The sequence below is a fragment of the Pseudopipra pipra genome, chromosome 8, assembly GCF_036250125.1.
Source record: "Pseudopipra pipra isolate bDixPip1 chromosome 8, bDixPip1.hap1, whole genome shotgun sequence".
NCBI classification, from domain to species: domain Eukaryota; kingdom Metazoa; phylum Chordata; class Aves; order Passeriformes; family Pipridae; genus Pseudopipra; species Pseudopipra pipra.
The window spans coordinates 32846544-32864233 of record NC_087556.1 but is presented as its reverse complement, the minus strand read 5'-3'; the positions used below and the strand labels follow the sequence as shown (position 1 = coordinate 32864233).

Sequence of the window (17690 nt, the reverse complement as noted above, 5' to 3'; positions counted from 1 at the left end):
TTCCACCCCCTGCCATGGACAGGGACATCTTCCACTAGCCCAGGTTGCTCTAAGCCCCATCCAACCTGGCCTTGGACACTTCCAGGGATCCAGGGGCAGCCACAGCTTCTCTGGAAATGTTCCAGCACTTTACCACCCTCACAGGGAAGAATTTTTTCCTAATATCTGGTCTAAACCTGCTCTCTGTCAACTTTAAGCCATTCCCTCTTGTCCTGTCCCTCCAGGCCACTCTCAGTAGTCCCTCTCCATGATTTTTGTGGTCTCCTTCAGGTACTGGAAGGCCCCAGTTGGGTTTGGGTTCTGGTTGTGATCTCTGTGAAGATCCTTTTCTCCTCAGAGGTTTCCCTGGATTCAGAGCTGTGGGGCTTTTTGCCCTGCTCTTTGGGAATATAGGATTTTCCTTCTAATGAAACAATAATCACGAGTTCCTTCTGAAGCAGCAGATCAGAACCCATGGAAGTGTTACAGCACAGGAAGCTATCAAAGGGAGATGGTTGAGTACTTTTACCTTGCTGGGGCTCACTGGGATTGGGAAGGATTTGTCAGAGGAGGGTGATGGAGAGCTGCTCCCAAACAGGGCAAGGTGTCTGTAGGTTTGGTCCTCTGTTAGCATTTGGTAGTTGAAAGAAGTTTGGAAACTTTTGGACAGGGATTTTTTGCTAAGAACCAACTGAACTACCTTCCCCAAAAATGGTATTTCAGAGAATCATGGGATCGTTTAGGTTGGAAAAGCCCTCTGAGATCATGAGGTCCAGCCATTCCCCCAGCACTGCCAAGGCCACCACTAACCTGTGTCCCCAGGTGCCACATCCACATGGCTTTTAAATCCCTCCATGGATGGGGACTCCACCCCTGCCCTGGGCAGCTGTGCCAGGGCTGCACAACTTTTTGATGAGGAAATTTTCCCTACTCTCCAATCTGAACCTCCTGGCACAACTTGAGGCCCTTTCCTCTTGTCCAGTCTCTCGTTACTTGGGAGAAGAGCCCACCCCTCACCTGGCTCCAATCTCCTTTTTCAGCTGGCTTTTTTTCCCTGTGGTCCTCAAACTAATTTATTTCAGTAAAACATGAAGTAGGAAACTGAAAAATGAACTTTTGTTGCATTTATGTCGCGTCCACAAAGTGATTTCTGTTAATTGCAAGAGCTTTTGTCGACTTAAACTTTTATCTGAGGAATGTTTTGCTTCTTAGTTTGCCACGTAGGAGTTGTGCTAAGCCATTCCTGCAGGGACCCAGCGTGGAGCTGAGCTCTCCAGTGTTCTCTTTTATGGAAAATGCCTCATTTGTGTGGCCTGGAAGAGCTCCTGGGACTGGGAAGTGCGGGCTGGGTTGGAACTGCTCTGCTGTGGGAAGGGCTGAGCCCGTGGGGTGGCAAAAGAGGGGTGGGTAGATCCTGATCACCTGATGGTGCAGGATTGGTCCCCAGAACAGGGAAAGCTGGGAGCTTGTGACTCCTTGCAACAGCAGAATAGTTCTGCTGTGCCCAAGGGAGGCTCCAGGGGGATCTGACTGTGCCCGAGGGTGTCGAGATGCCAGAGGCAGATTCCTCACTGCAGTTCCCTCCATCCTTGGAGGTTTGAGATCCAAGGGGGTGAAGCCCAGAGGAACCTGGTCCAACCATGGAATAACAGAGTCATTTAGGTTGGAAAAGACCTCCAAGGTTATCGAGTCCAACCTGTGCCCAATCCCCACCTTGTCACCCAGCCCAGAGCACTGAGTGCCACGGCCAGTCATTCCTTGGACACCTCCAGGGATGGGCACTCCACCACCTCCCTGGGCAGCCCCTTCCAATGCCTGACCACCCTTTCCAGGAAGAAATTGTTGATGTCCAGCCTGAATCTTCTCTGGCACAGCTTGAGGCCATTTCCTCTTGTCCTGGAACCCTGGAGCAGCAACCCTGGAGAAGCTTCCTGAGGTTCCTCCTATAGCTCATTATCCCAGTAGGACACCAGGATGCTGTTCTTTGATGCCCCACCTGTCAAGATGGAAAATTTCCTTAGACCTTTTGCACTTTTCAGGAAAATCAGGTCTTTTTAATTCTTTCCTATTTTGGAAGCTGGGCAGGACCTGATCATCAGCATTGAAGCCTTGTGAGAGATTTCCTTTTAAAACAAGTTTTCAATTGACTGAGACTGAATTGTAGAGATCAAATCAGGATCTATAAAATATGTTATGAGGCAAAACAAGATTTTCAAGACTAAATAAATTGATATTCACCTATAAACTCTGATATCAGTGCTCTGCATTCTGCATAGACTTACCCTGGGTTGACCTAAAAGAGGTTTTGCTGTCGAGGCAAGCCCTGAGCTCCTTAAATCATATCAAATAGAGGAGGTGGCACATCTTTTCCAGGAGCTGTGGGAGCAAAATTTATCAGTGAAAATACCTTCCTGCATCTTGATTGGCAAAAAGAGGCTTTATAATAATGTTTGTGGCAGCAGGAGAATCCCCAAATATTTATCACTCCCCCTATTGCAGACGCTCACTTGTGTTTCTCAAAGGGAAAAGACTCCCATGTTTTATTTCCCCTGTTCAAAAAGGCAGGATTTGGCCTAAGGAAATGGAAAATAGTGGGTATTCAGTAAGAAAATGTGATAAATGGGAACATTTGGTACTTGTTTGTATTCTGCTGGTGAATTTACTGTCAGATTTTCTATTCCAGGAAAAGAAATGTTTGTTTTAATACTGTGAGAAATACATGTATGGATTTATATACATATATATATATATTTATGGACCTTAGGGGGTTTGCTTTGTTTTGGTTCTTTTTCCTGCTCTTACTGGTGTGATGCTGCTGGTAAAAGCTTCAGGAATCTGTGTCAAACTCCCTTTGGGATGCACTGAAAGCTGCAATTCCATCCAGCTCATTAAACATTACACAATATAAAATATTCTTTAAAACAAGAAGTGATGGGAGACCCTCTGCCATACCCATGTTGGGTTGTATAATATCTTTATCCAATAAATTATATGAAATATATTATTTAAGTGAGCAAACTGGTCTGCTGACAGATTGAATTTTACATTTTCACAAGCCAGTACCCTTAGAAGTTAACAAAAAGTAGAAATTTGGGACATTTTAGAGATGGATTTTTATCTTTTGAGTCGATGAATGGTGACAATTTAATTTGTGGCTTCTAGAATTGGTAACAACTGATTTTTAGTTCTTTATTTGTTGCTGATGTAGAGAGAATACATGTTGTAAGCAAAGAGAAAACTTCATTTTTATATCTTTACAAACTGGTAATTGTGAGGGACTTAAACCCTTTTCAACAAAATAGGGTGAAAACGTTCTGAAAGCCAAAATGCAGATAGTTCATTCAAGTGGTTTTGAGGTTTTTGTTTTTCTTTTTTTTTAATTTATTTACCCATTTATTTATTTAGCTGTGTAGTCTTTTAAGGACATGGGAGGGGAATTTTTTTGTAAAAATAAATCTAATTTACACTTTTTGATCAATCTTGAGCATGGAAAGAGGGACATTGCACTGAAACATCCTTAAACTCAATGTATTTTTGATTTCTCTTTAGATTTTCTCACTATACATAAGGAGCTTAATATTCCCAATTTAAAGATTTCCCTGAAAGAAAATGCACAAGACTGTTTAAAATAGGATATTTTATCCCTGAGGGAGAAAAGTGTTGGCATGTGTTGTCTCTCCTTCAGGGAATTCTCATTCTGAAATTCCTCAGTGTTAGTTTTACTTGTGGGGTTTATTTGATATGAAAATTCCCCTTCTTGTACCTGTTCAAGAGCCATTTGAACATGGAGTGTCTTATTTTAAAGATAATTTAGGGAAATAGGTACTTTTGGAGCTTCTATGGGCCTCTTCAACTTTTCCTTCAGAGCTCAATGGTGCAGAAATTAGAAGTAATTATACAGTTTGGAATTTCATGTTCTGTTTTTTTTAATATAAAATTAATTTCTGAATAATCAGGCATCGTTTCCAAAGGAAAAAGGGACACTTTGGTGTTGTGTTTAGTTTGATTTTCTTTTAATGTGGCTGAATTACCATCCTCCAATATGGGAGCTGGGTCTGGCTTCCCTTATCCAGGCTTGCAGATACTGGATCCCATGGTTTTGCTTTGGGAATACTCGAATCATGGAACAGTTTAGGTTGAAAAAGTCCTTTAAGATCATCAAGTCCAACCATTCCCCAGCACTGCCAAGGCCACCACTAACCCATATCCCAAGTGGCACACCCACATGGCTTTTAAATCCCTCCAGGGATGGGGACTCCACCACTGTGGAGTCTGTTTCAGGGCTGGACAACCCTTTTGGGGATGAAATTTTCCCAACATCCAACCTGGCCCTCCCCTGGCCCAGCTTGAGGCTGTTTCCTCTCCTCCTGTCCCTTGTTCCCTGGCAGCAGAGCCTGAACCACCACCCCCCCCCGGGTCCCCCCTCCTGTCAGGGAGCTGCAGAGTCAGAAGGTCCCCCCTGAGCCTCCTTTTCTCCAGGCTGAGCCCCCCCAGCTCCCTCAGCTGCTCCTGGTGCTCCAGACCCTTCCCCAGCTCTGTTCCCTTCCCTGCACACACTCCAGCCCCTCAATGTCCTACTTGTCAGGAGGGGCCCCAAATTGACCCCAGGATTTGAGATTTGACCTCAGCAGTGCCCAGCACAGGGGGAATAATCACTGTCCTGGTCCTGCTGGACACACCATGGCTGGCACAGCCCAGGGACCACTGGCCTTGTGCCCACCTGGGCACACCTGGGCTCGTGTCCACTGGTGACCAGCACCCCTTTTCCCCCAGGCAGCTTTCCAGCCCCTTCTCCTCCAGCCTGGAGCTCTCCATGGCTTGAGGTGACCCCAGGTGACCCACTGGCCTCAGTGCAGCTGGTTTGAAAAGAAAGAGTGAATCCAGCACCCCTGTGTTTGGGCAGGAGAGACATTAATTGTAATAAACTGCTTACAAAGTGCAGTAAATGTGCTCCCCTGGTGTGATAGGCTTTGATTATCCTACTGTCTGTGGGGCTCCCTCATTTCTGAGCTTTGATAGTAAGGAAGGACGTGAAAGACTTCAGGATAAACCCTGACAGTGTTTCAGTGAATAAATAGCTGATAAATTGCTTGCCAGGGCAATGGCAAGTCCCTGATGTTGCCCTTGCAGGACTCTCTGTATCAGTGTGGCTTTGCAATTATTCCTATGGTTAAAATTAAAATTGATTTTTTAGAGAATTAGACCCCTTTTTATTATGTGTTGCTTGGAGTGCTGTAGATGATGACAGTGGTCTCCACATCCAACTAGGGATTAAGAACCAGCTTAAGGTTAAAATTTAATCATCTTTAGCTATTGCTAAATAGTTAGTAGCACCTTGAGTACAAATATTGCCTATAAATAATTGCAAATTTTATTAGCATTGTAATTAAGAGCATGCTGGCTGCAGATGATACCTCACTAAGTGCAAAAAAAATGATGAAGGGTGAGCAAATGACTGATAGTGCATTTTTTTCTTAATATTAAATAGATTTTCATACCCAGCAGGGACTTGAACAGTGTTTATAGGTGGGGATCTGCAGGTAAATGTACCAGGGATGTCTGTGTGAGACAATGTTGGCTTAAAAGAACAATAATGTATCAAAGAAAGAAAGAAAAGGGGGTTTATTACCTAGGTAAATACTGAGAGGAGCATGAATCATTGTTTATGCAGGAAAACAGGAATAAGTGTTGTTTAACTGCTCAAAGACCCTCTCAGCACCACTTTGGGGGTTCAGCATCAGCTACACAACAACATTTCACAAAGTTCTGTGATTTTAACTAAAACTTAAAGCACTACATAATCCCCTCCTGTTCATGTTCCATTTGTATTTGCTAAGCTTTATTTTCCTATGTTTATTTTTTCCTCCAGCACCCATTCCAGGTTTTTACCAGGCTTTCCTATTGGCATTTTCGCTCTTGCACGTGGACTCAGAGTGTTTCACCACCAGGCATTAAACTTTCATGTTCCTTTCCCATTCTCACCATGCTAATTAAGAAGATATTCTTGTGTAATTATCTCTCCCTTCAGTGACTCATCATTTTCCTGGCTGATGGGGACAGCCAGAGCAGCCTGTGCTGCTCCCAGGGGAGGGCTGGACTGCCTGGGCAGGAGCTGGGATGTTAGAGGGGATGGAGGAGGGACAGGGGTCACCAGGAGGTGCAGAGGGTGACAATCAAATTCATCCACACCTCTGGCTGCTCCTACATTGAAAAATGAGAGTTCAAATGTGTTTGCAAGTTCAACAGTTGATCTGCATTAATTTGCTCTGCTCTGCTCTGGAGAGACTCCTCCTGCAGGGCTCTGGGCAGCTCTGGGGGTCCCGACATGGGAACCATGTGGAGCTGCTGGAGAGAGTCCAGAGAGGCCACGGAGATACTCTGAGGGCTGGAGCCCCTCTGCTCTGGAGCCAGGCTGGGAAAGCTGGGGGGGTTCACCTGGAGAAGAAAAGGCTCCCAGGAGACCTGAGAGCCCATTCCAGTGCCTAAAGAGAGCTGGAGAGGGACTCGGGACAAGGGCCTGGAGGGACAGGACAAGGGGGAATGGCTTCCCACTGCCAGAGGGCAGGGTTAGATGGGATATTGGGAAGGAATTGTTGGCTGTGGGGGTGGTGAGGCCCTGGCACAGGTTGCCCCAGGATCCCTGAAAGTATCCAAAGCCAGGTTGGATGGGGCTTGGAGCAACCTGGGCTAGTGGAAGGTGTCCCTGCCCATGGCAGGGGGTGGGACTGGATGGTCATTAAGGTCCTTTCTAACCCAAACCCTTCTGTGATTCCGTGATTTTTGTTTCATACCAAATTGCCATGACAGTTTCCTTGGATATGAAATTCATCTTTTGAATGTTGCAGCCCTGTCTAGTCACTGAAATTACTCCCCAAATGGTAGATAAACACCAAAATATGACCAAAGCTTTCAGCCACTTTCAGAACCGACTTTGTCAGAAGGCAGCAGAGCTGTGTGTTGGCTGCTGGACACCTGGAAAGGGCTGGATTTGCCAGTGTGGGTTCGATGTGTTCATGTGAGAAAAAGCAAAAATAGGTTTGTCTTTGCCAAGCAATGGACGTGGAGGTTATTTGAGTGTGTGTGAAAAGACACCATGAGAAAACAAGGTTTGTCTCCAGCTCTCCCGAGCGTTTCTGAACCGTCTGCAGCGCCGTGAGTGCGGCGATGGACTGAGTTCCATCTGCAGCTCATCTTAGGCAGCCTGTTTAAAAAATTTATAATTCTGACTAGTGCTGGCACATCCCTTTGATTGATGACATCATTAGGGGAGACAGGACTGAATGTGGGCTACTGGATGTTTTCTTCCAGGCCCATCAACGGGGTTTGTTGTGAGTGCTCGTTAGAGGCTGTGGTGACAATTAATGTTCAGATTTCTGAGATGAGCCCTCCTGATTTCCATTTCACAGTTGTAAACATTGTCTTTGTGCAGCCCCAACTTCTATTGTCAGAGTTTGTTAGAAAGTGCTTTTGATGTCCTGGAACAGCAGCTCTGGTGGCCTTTCCCTTTCATATTCCTGGAGTTTGCACATTCCTGACAGCTCCCATCAGGTGTCTTTGCATCATGTTGAAAATGTTCCACGTGGGCCAGATCAGTTCTGGGGGAGTTCCATGGGAGAAAAGCACATTCCAAGAGTGCTTATCTGGTGGAGGCTGGGGATTAGCCTGTAACTAAAAGGGCTCAGAGCACACACAGATAACCTGGTGTCATTTGGGCTTTAATCTCAGTTACTTGGACTGATGTGGAAAGAAATATTTTAAATTGAAAGTAATGCTGATCTTAAAGGTAACAATAAAGGCTCTGTGCCTTAGAAAGGAGAGAAAATTCCTTCGTATTCTCTTGGGCTGGGGCACAGAATAACCTTGGAAATGGCACTGAAAAGGGGAATTTAGAGTTTTATCAAACCACAGAAAGAATCATTTATTTTCTGAGTCATTCTGTGGGGTTTTCAAATTTTTATTGGGGTTTTTTTTCATCAAAGACCAGAAGAGACCTGGAAATTATTAACAGGCTTTTAGCAGATATTTAGAGAGAGATGATGGACAAGAAGAACCTATTTATGGGATCTTACTACATCTAGTAGCCATAGGATTGGGTTGGATTTGTTACTACCACACTTTGACACCCCACAAGGAAAGATTTAACTTTCTTTTTGGCACTTTTTACTTCTTCCATGGTTTGAGAGAGGTCTGGTTGGTACAACTCTTCTACTTTTATGAAACTTATTGGATTTTGGTGGAGTTTTTTTAAGCATCACAATATCTGAAAATACCACTCAGTGAAATTAAAACTCGGGGTTTAGCTGTGGTGCTCAGTGTAATGATTTTTTAAGAGATTTCTTCCTTGAGCAGAGTATTGACTTTCCAAATGCAAATCCTGATATTGTGTGATATTTTTAGGAGTGGTGTTTATTACCTTGCAAAGCCTTTAATGTCAGAGCAATTTTTAGATGAAGAACATGTTGCAAAAGCTTCAGTGCTAAACCCATGAAATTGGAAATGGAAACTTTTTGAGATGTTTCTTTGTTTTCTTAACAGAATTTTGCATATTCACAGATGAATTTTAATGATGGAATTACATCTACTGCATTGTGTGGGGCTCTCAAGCAATATTATGTTTTGATAGCAAGAAATATGTTGCCTTTTCTTAAACAATTGCCTTCTTTACTTTTATTTTTTCCAGGGGAGTTTTGTGGCCTGCATGACAGCCATTCTAAGGCAGATGGAGGACTATCACTATGCTCATTTAATCAAGACTTTTGGGAAGATGAGGTCGGATGTTGTGGTAAGTTTAACTTGTTTTATCTCTTCATAAAATAGTTCACCTTCTGTTTGTTTTTTTTTCCTGTTATTGGTCATTAAGTACCCTCGTGAAATGTCAACAAAATGTGTTTGGCATTATAGAATTAATATAAAAATCTTTATTAAAGCTCTGGAGCTGTTCAAAGCATGAGACACTGGATTTGAAGCAATTAAAGCATGAAAAAACAGAAGTGATGAGACTTTTGTTCAAGAAGAGAAGAATATTAAATAAAACTTTCTTAGGAAAGGAACTTTCAGTGTTGAATCTTCCAGATGTCCTGCTTTCCTTTCTTTGAGTAGCTTTTACACAGAGATCTGCTCACTTTCCCTTTTATACAAACCATTTTAACCTTAGAGGTGCCCTTAGTTGTTAAATAAGCAATAATAATTGAAATTTGTCTTCTCAGAGTCGTTCAGTGGCCTGACTAAGGCAACAACCCAACTTAATTAAAGCATAATAGAAGGAGCTTATAGCTGAGGAGATAACTCTGTAATAACCTAAACTGTCTTTGCCATATGGCTGCAGAGGGGACACCAAACTCTTGGCTGAGCTCCATCAATTAGTGGTGACCCAAAGCTCTGTACCATTCCCCACTGCAATCCTGGGAATGCTCCAGGCAGTCTCACCTGGATTTTAATCTTTATTCAGGTTCTCTTCCTTCCAGACCCAACAGAACAAACCCAGGGTCTTTCCTTTTTGTAAATTCTTTATGTTTGGACTTTCCAGTTTGTCTTTAATTGTTATTTTTCTTATTTCTACCCATATTCTGCCAGATTTGAGCTCTTTGCCCCGTGCCAGTTTTCAGATAAGTTGCTAAAGCCTCTGTTTACACCTGATCTGGCATCACTGAGTCACAGAGCTGATAATTCCAGAGGGTGAAGACAAAGTCCTGCTGCAAAGAGCTGCAGATGGGCATCACTACATGGAAAGGGCTTCCCAGTTACCCTGCTGTGGGATCTTGGAGCATTTACATGGATAGTCATTTGGTTTTCCACTAATAATAAAACGTTCCCAAGCGAAATGCAGCCAGTGGAGTGGAAATACTGCTTTTTAACAGACAGAAAAAACATGAGTGTTAAGGTTTATCAAGCCAAATATTTCTCTATTTTTAAAGCATTTGGCTCTGGAAAAGGAAGTCTGATTGCAGGGTTTTACATGAGGAAAGGTGAAAGCAGTTTGCTCTGAAAACACGTTTAACCCAGGCAGCAAAGAAGTGCCACACAGTCACTCACAGTGCCCTGCACTGGTGGGGTGGGGAGGGGGGTCAGGGAGAGGTAAAACCTGTGGGTTGAGATAAGAATGGTTTCATAATTGAAAGAAAGGAAAATAAAATAAAAATAAAATTATTAGTAATGTAATAATGATGATAATTATGATGATGATGATAAAAATAGCAACTAAAGGAGAGATAACAAACAGAAGGAGAGGAATAAAACCCCAGACAGACTCGTGCTGTCCAATAAAATGGCTCAGCACCCACTGACCGATGCCAAGCCCGTCCCCCAGCAGTGATTGGCAGCTCCCAGCCAGTTCTCCCAGTTTGGTTGGGAAAAAACCCAGTTGATAGACCAGGCATGATGTTCTGAGGTGTGGAATATCCCTCTGGCCAGTTCAGGTCACCTCTCCTGGCCATTCTCCTCCCCAGCTTCTCGTGCAGTTCCTCCCTGGCAGAGCCTGGGACACTGAAAAGTCCTTGACTCAGGGTAAGCCCAGCTCAGCAAAATCCCAAATATCAGTGTGTTAGCAATGTTACTTTGATGCTAAATCCCAAACACAGCTCTGTACCAGCTACTAGGAAGAAAATTAACTCTATCCCAGCCAAAATCAGGACAACATATAACAAAAACATGCAGAGAGAAAAATGCTGCTTAGGAAATCTGGGATTTTTCTAATGGCAACAAAAGTGTTCTGTTTAAAATCTCTCTTTTTTGATCTAAATTGCCTGCAAGGTGCTTCTGTAGGTCAGAACTTCCTTGTGAAAAACAGAGTTATTATATATTTGAAATTTGGCAAGTGGTCTGTTTATAATGGGTCCTTTTTAAGAGTTTGATTTATGTGCACTCAGTGCTCTGGGATTCAGGAGGAATCACTTCTTTCTTCTGTCCTGACTCTGAATATTCATCCTGCATGTTCTGGGGTTGTGCAGCTGGAATTACTCTGGACTGTTAAAATCATATTTTCCATCCAACAGCATGTGAACTGTTTGAATCCCTGTTTTCCACTGTTGTGCTCCCCTGTAATCATTTGTTTTAGCAGGTTTTCAAATCCAAACTTGGTCAGTTGCTGCAACAGTTTATATCTTTAATTAAATGTACCTTTTAAATGTTTTAATATTGCTGTGTAAATGATAATGTGTGCTAATGGAAACTAAAGTATGTAGTAAGTTGGTAAAATATTAAATGAGTAATATGATAAGAGTAGAAAATGCTACCTTAAACTGGCTTTAAGTATAATAAAAGAAGATGTGCAGGTATAATGGCAGAACGTTGTTAATGCTGTAAAAAAAGGAAACTTCAGTGAGTAAACTGAATTTTCTTTCCTTTTTTTAAAGCACAAATAAAACTGATTGAGTCATCAGTGAGAACAAAAAGATGATACAACTCAGTTTCTGTGTTGAAGAGAAAAGCTGACACAACCTTTTCAGTGAGAGCCAACCCCAGGAATTTCTGTTCTCAGAAGTATTTCCTCATAGATGAGATTTCACTGTTAGTGTGAAAGCCACCTCTTGGTCACTGGTTTCTGTTTCCCCATCAGAGTTGAAGCTCTGTCACCTCCTTTACTGTTCTCAGTCCATGTTCCTCTCTTGGACCTCCTGTTTTCTTCTCTCCTCAGTGGTGGGATGTTGCTGAACTGGACTGGATGGTTTGGATGGGAAAAACACCTTTCCCTGCCTCTTCATTTGGCATTTCTTGGGCTTTCCATTTCTTTAATCCAGCAGTTTTTTGTGAGCTGCTGTCATTTGACTCACCTATTGGAGTTTAAATCCACAAGTCTTTTCATTTAGTCTCAGCATCCCTGGACATGGAGGTGATAATTGCACCTCCTATTCCAGAGTATTCAGTTGAATCACAAAGCAGTGATTTAGGACTGAAATTAGATTAAGCCAAACAGAAATTAATAGGTTTTTCTTGAAAAAAAATGACAAGAAAAGTGAAGCTGTGGTTGCTTCTTTGCCATGGGAGACCCTTAAATCTTTCTGTGCTTTTGCTCAGCCAGGAGATGGAACTGCTGGAGGAAACTTTATGGGCTGTGTGATGGTGGTGTCAGGTTTAGATTATTATAATGGTCATATCTGGCCTCAAGAGCCTTCTAAAGTGTGAGGCAGAATGCAATAAAACCAGTTTTTTATTCCTCTGCAGAATATAGTGTTTAGATTTATTAAGATATGTCCGTTCAAAGAGGAATTTCCAACTTTAAGGTCCCTTCCAACCCAAACTGGGCTGTAATTCTGTGATTCTCTGAAATCCAAACCTGTGATTCTGTTGTCATCCTGAGAGGAAACATCAGCCAAGATCAGTGAGGTTATTTCTGGGACTAATTGATTTCTCTCCCCTTCTTACTTGATAAAAATTATTTTTATTTGAGACATATGTGGTATTAGTTGACAAAAAAAGTATGTTGATGTTTTGCCATGTGGAATATCTCAGGCTGAGCTTACTCAGTGGATGGGAATTGGGAAGGGTTCTTACCTATTCTGGATTAAGCTTCCTTGGGATATTAAATATGATTTGTATTTGTAGTTGGAGAGAGACCAGGAGTTGCAGCCCTTGCTCCTTTAATACAGGCTTTTATAATTTTTTTATGTTCAGAAGAATTTGTTCTGCTTCCAGATATACTGAAAAAAGTAGATTCTACAGCAACCCAGCATGCCCTGGGAGTTTCCCTCTCCACTCCCACCCCCCAGAAAAGCCCTGGGTTTTGCTAATAACATGAGGTTAATTCATCCAAGCCATTTGCTTTCCTATAAGAAAGATAAAATGGCAAAGAGAGCAATGTTCTGAATACATAAACCACAGGTGAGCATGAGGAGCTTTGTATTTGATCAATAATTAGCTCAGTTGTTAGAGAGCATTATTTAAAGTACCTGAGTGAACATGGGGTTATTAAAATGTAAATATCAGTAGATTAAAATGTAGAGCTGAATCAGCAAAGTAGGTCAGATCAACGTGGCAGAACCTCCAGGGTCAGGAACGAGCCCCAATCATCAACAGTGTAATTCCTCCACCAAAGTACATGAAAAGTGAGCAGTAAAATCTGCAGTTGGATCTCTTACATGAAGGCAGATTTTACTGAGCTCCTGGAGAGCATCTGGCCTGAGTTTGGCTTTATACAGTGGTGACACCTCTTGGATCACGAGCAGTTCCAAAACATCATGATGTGGCTTAGTGGGCACGTTGGTGTTTGGTCAAAGGTTGGACCTGATGATCTTGGGGGTCTTTCCCAAGCTTAATGATACTTTGATTTTATGATTAATTGGGTAGCAGGAGCTGGGATGCAGAACATCCCAAAGCAGCCCTCGTGCCGTGCATGTGGCAGAGCCCAGGACCCTGGAAGTTCGTGTTGCTTCATGAAAGAAGAGATGGAGAGAGAATGTCCAGGAGGAATGGAGTGACAGGACAAGGGGGAATGGCCTTAAACTGAAAGAGAGTAGGTTTAGTTTGGATATTGGGAAGAAATTCCTCCCTGTGAGGGTGGGGAGGCCCTGGCACAGGTTGCCCAGAGAAGCTGTGGCTGCCCCTGGATCCCTGGAAGTGTCCCAGGCCAGGTTGGACAGGGCTTGGAGCAACCTGGGCTAGTGGAAGGTGTCCCTGCCCATGGCGGGGGGGGAACCAGATGGTCTTTAAGGTCCCTTCCAGCCCAACCATTCTATGATTCAGTGATTTGTGATCCCAGTGTTGTGTCCTCAGGATCTCTGCAGCTCCCTGCATCCCTCTGCCTGGGGATCTCTGAGCCAGGAAAGGCATTTTAACAGAACAGCGAACCGGAGATAAAATGTGACGAAGATACCATCTCTCACACGTGGAGAAAGACTGATGAGAGCAGCAACTTCAGATTTGTTTCTCACTGAAAAGGTTACATAAAAAGCAGTCTTAGTTAAAAGTCCAGTGAATGTAACATTTTGGGGGTTTTTTTGTAGGCATTTGACATTTTAAAGATAGACGAGATAAATACCATTGCTGAGAAACTGAATCAAAGGGAAAATATTCTAACCTTGGAATAAAAGTTCATTTTTATCTCTGTGTGAAGTGGATCAAGGACTTTCTGCATTAAGTTCTTTTTTCCCCTTTATCTCTCTCCCAGCATTTGATATTGCTCCAATTGTCAGATAGCAATTACAGATTCCCAAATTGTAGGAGATGATTTACATTGTAAAGTACATGAGGTTTCTGGTCCAAAGAAGTGTTTGTTTATAGCTGTGTAGGAATAAATTGCTTTATGCTGCTAAATTAACTTTTGTTCTGGGACAGGTTGTCACTTGCAGAAGGAATTACTGTTGCTGCCTTTAGGGAGAGTCTCTCCCAGTTTTGGGATGACCAAACCATTGCTGTGCTCTACCTCATGTCAGGGTGATGGGCACCACCACACCTAAGGATCCCATTTTGAGCTAGAACATGTATTTATTTTAATAAATAAATAATCTTGATTTCAGGAGGAAATCCCTCACAAAGGGAGGGAAAACTCATCAGCTGACTCCAGGGAGTATTTTCAGTGTAATGATAAGATTTTAATGAATATTTAGCTTTTTTTTTCCTTCTCTTTCCATGTCCCAGTGTGCTTTTAACAGCTTTCTAAGAGACCCCAGGCATGTGTCACAACATGTGTGTCACAATACAGGCTGCCCACAAAGGGACTGTGAGACTTCATAGTATAGAAAATAATTATTCTATATCAAAAATATAAAAATATAATGTGTGTATATGTATATATAGATATATATAAAATTATTTTTTCCCAGATGTTACTCCCTTTGGGATAACTGGTGAACCAGTGGTAGGTCCTGAGTCATCCCATGGGCTGTTACAATGTGGGATTAAAGTTGTTATAACTTCTGACAAGTTTAACTGGAATTATTGTAGGATTTATGGACATGATGTATAAATATGCTTTAGTAGGATTTAGGTGTGTTTTATATGAATAATGGCTTTTTTATGGAGCAGAACACGAGGACACCTTTGGAGTGTGGTCATTAATAACTGCCACCATCCCGTGGATTTCTGTGATCCAGCAGAACAGCCTTCTCCAAATATTTTCTCTCCTTTTAGGATTTTCTGATGGAAACATTCATCATGTTCAAGAATCTCATCGGGAAGAATGTCTATCCCTTCGACTGGGTGATAATGAACATGATGCAGAATAAGTGAGTACGGAGGGAAAGGCTCCCTGGATTTCTGGGCTGGTTGGGTTCGTGTTGGAGCCGAAACCACAGGGTTGCTTGGAAACAGTAAAACACAAAGCTGCAGCCAGCCTGGGCTGGGCTTTTCTCCTTCTCTGATGCAAAGAATTATTTAAGAACTGGCTTTGGAGGTGGCTGAGCAGTGTTTTAGTGACCTGTTTTAGGGGTCCCCAAATTAAGGGTGGCATCAGCCTGAGATCCCAGATTTTGGAGCCAACAGTAGGTGCAGCAAAGGTTCTATACATACCTTATAACAATTAAGTTTATTCTTCTCAGGATAAATGATATGTTTTCCACATGACCTCAAAACTAGTTACTGTATGGAGTTGTATGCTCAGGAATATTTTCAGTGGTGTTAACAAAAAAGGGCATTTTAAACCCAGATTCCACCATCACAACAATGCAGAGAAAGGCTACAAATGTTCCTAATGCTTGTTTTTTTTCCTCAATAATTGCAGCTGTGTCATTATTTAGCATTCCTTTGTGCAGTGTTTTATGCTGGTGACGTTTTATTAAGTGTGTCAAATGCTTTTATGTGTACTGAGATGAAAGTATAAGGCAAAAACATTATATTTACTAGTTGCCTGGAGAAATCTCGGCTGCGCTCACTGGTAGCGACCACGGCTATAAAGTTGTCAGCGTTTACTTCTATAAAATCCTGAACCACAGTTGTAAAAATGCGCCATAACTTTAATCTTGGTTTCTGAGGTCTCCTTAACTGCCTCCTAAAATTCATTCTGAATAAATACGAGGCAGGAGAATGAGCCATATTTTGGGGTCGTCTCACTGGTTTGGGATTCTCCCTCGTGTGTGGCCACAGCTTGGGAAGCACCTGGTGTTTGAAATCAGGAGCCCTTGGAGAGCAGCTCATGAGGAACATCTAAAGCCCCTTGGGTTTCTTTGTTTTTTAGTAATTTCCAAAGTGATTTTGCTTCTGCAGCTGTCTCAGGAGCCTTGTTGCAGGTGCTTGGGAAACCCTCACAGTGTGTGTTACCTGTGTCCTTTGGAACAGGAGAACTCCTCTGGGCTCGGGGGGATTCTGTGGGAGATTGAAATAGGGTTGGGAAGGTCTGTGTTTGGACGCTCTTAATACCTTGACTGGCATAAATAAGCTGACATGTGGCAATTATAGGGGTAAGAACAATATTGCAAAGAGGATTCCTTAAATTAGCCAGCTCTGGGGTCCCCAGTACAGGAAGAATGTGGAGCTGCTGGAGCAAGTCCAGAGGAGGCCACGGAGATGCTCCAAGGGCTGGAGCCCCTCTGCTCTCAAGCCAGGCTGGGGGGGTTCACCTGGGGCAGAGAAAGCCCCAGGGAGACCTGAGAGCCCCTTTCAGTGCCTAAAGGGGCTCCAAGAGACTGGAGAGGGACTTGGGAAAAGGGCCTGGAGTGACAGGACAAGAGGGAATGGCTTCCCACTGCCAGAGGGCAGGGTTAGATGGGATATTGGGAAGGAATTGTTGGCTGTGGGGGTGGTGAGGCCCTGGCACAGGTTGCCCAGAGAAGCTGTGGCTGCCCCTGGATCCCTGGAAGTGTCCAAGGTCAGGTTGGACAGGGCTTGGAGCAACCTGGCCTAGTGGAAGGTGTCCCTACCCATGGCAGGGGGTGGGACTGGTCAAGCTTTAAGGTCCCTTCCAGCCCAAACCACTCTGTGACTGCATTATCTTCACACTATTGCCAGATGACCTCTCAGTGTTCATTTGGGTGGGGATTTGACCTTGATTTTTATTTTAAACTGTGAAGTTACAGTCATACAAATCAAAGAGCAAAGGGGCAAAAAGAGCCTCTCCCTCACCATCGGTTTTTCCTTGAAGCACAAAGGGCACCTTTCCCCAGGCAGTTCCTCGCTCTGAAAATTTGGAGCAGTACAAAGTGTGGTGCAGAGATCCACAGTCAGGGCTGGGGCTTGGACTTTTGATCCTTAAAAATAGGCTTCTCTTTATCCCACACTGAACATCAAGTCCTGAAGAAGCAGAGATGGGATGTGTTGTTAAGATCTTAGATTCTTCCTGACTAACCTCAGTGCCCGTAGAATATCTAAGTAGTATTTAAAGTTAAAAACTTTCTCAAGTCTCTGTGTTGCTGATGAATATCTGCAGAAGTGCTGAAGGGGGTTGTTCATCCCTAATTCCCTCGTTCATTTTCGTTGCACCAGCTCGGTTGGAAATGCTCCTGAATTGATTTCCGTGCTTTTCATTTTTCCTGTTGAAGTTAATGTGGTTTCCAAAACCAGAAAGCTGCACTGTAAAATACCTCTCTTTGTCCATCTGCTCTGTTTATTTTCACCCCTATAAACTTTTATTGAAGAAAAGGAGACAAAATTTAAGAACAAATTCCGCCTTTTAAAGCTGCAACATCTTCTCAAGAGAAATAACTTGGAATGTGCAGTTTTGGGTCGTTCTTGGAATCATGTCCTGCAGGTCGACTATTTCTGTGCCATGAGCCAAAGAAAGTGAGCTAAATTTTAACTATATCCACAATTTCATTGATGTCCCTGCATGGAATTTATCTATTAGT

The 17690-nt window shown here is 43.0% G+C and overlaps 1 protein-coding gene across 2 annotated transcripts in view; it reads left to right on the top strand.

The window, feature by feature from the left end:
* Positions 1 to 17690, top strand: part of DOCK1 (dedicator of cytokinesis 1) — a 278858-nt gene that overhangs the window by 145594 nt on the left and 115574 nt on the right. For both annotated transcript variants that reach the window (XM_064663542.1, XM_064663541.1), the window contains exons 28-29: positions 8660 to 8761; positions 15043 to 15137. In XM_064663542.1, the coding sequence (XP_064519612.1) occupies positions 8660 to 8761; positions 15043 to 15137 (197 nt within the window). The remainder of the gene's footprint in view (positions 1 to 8659; positions 8762 to 15042; positions 15138 to 17690) is intronic.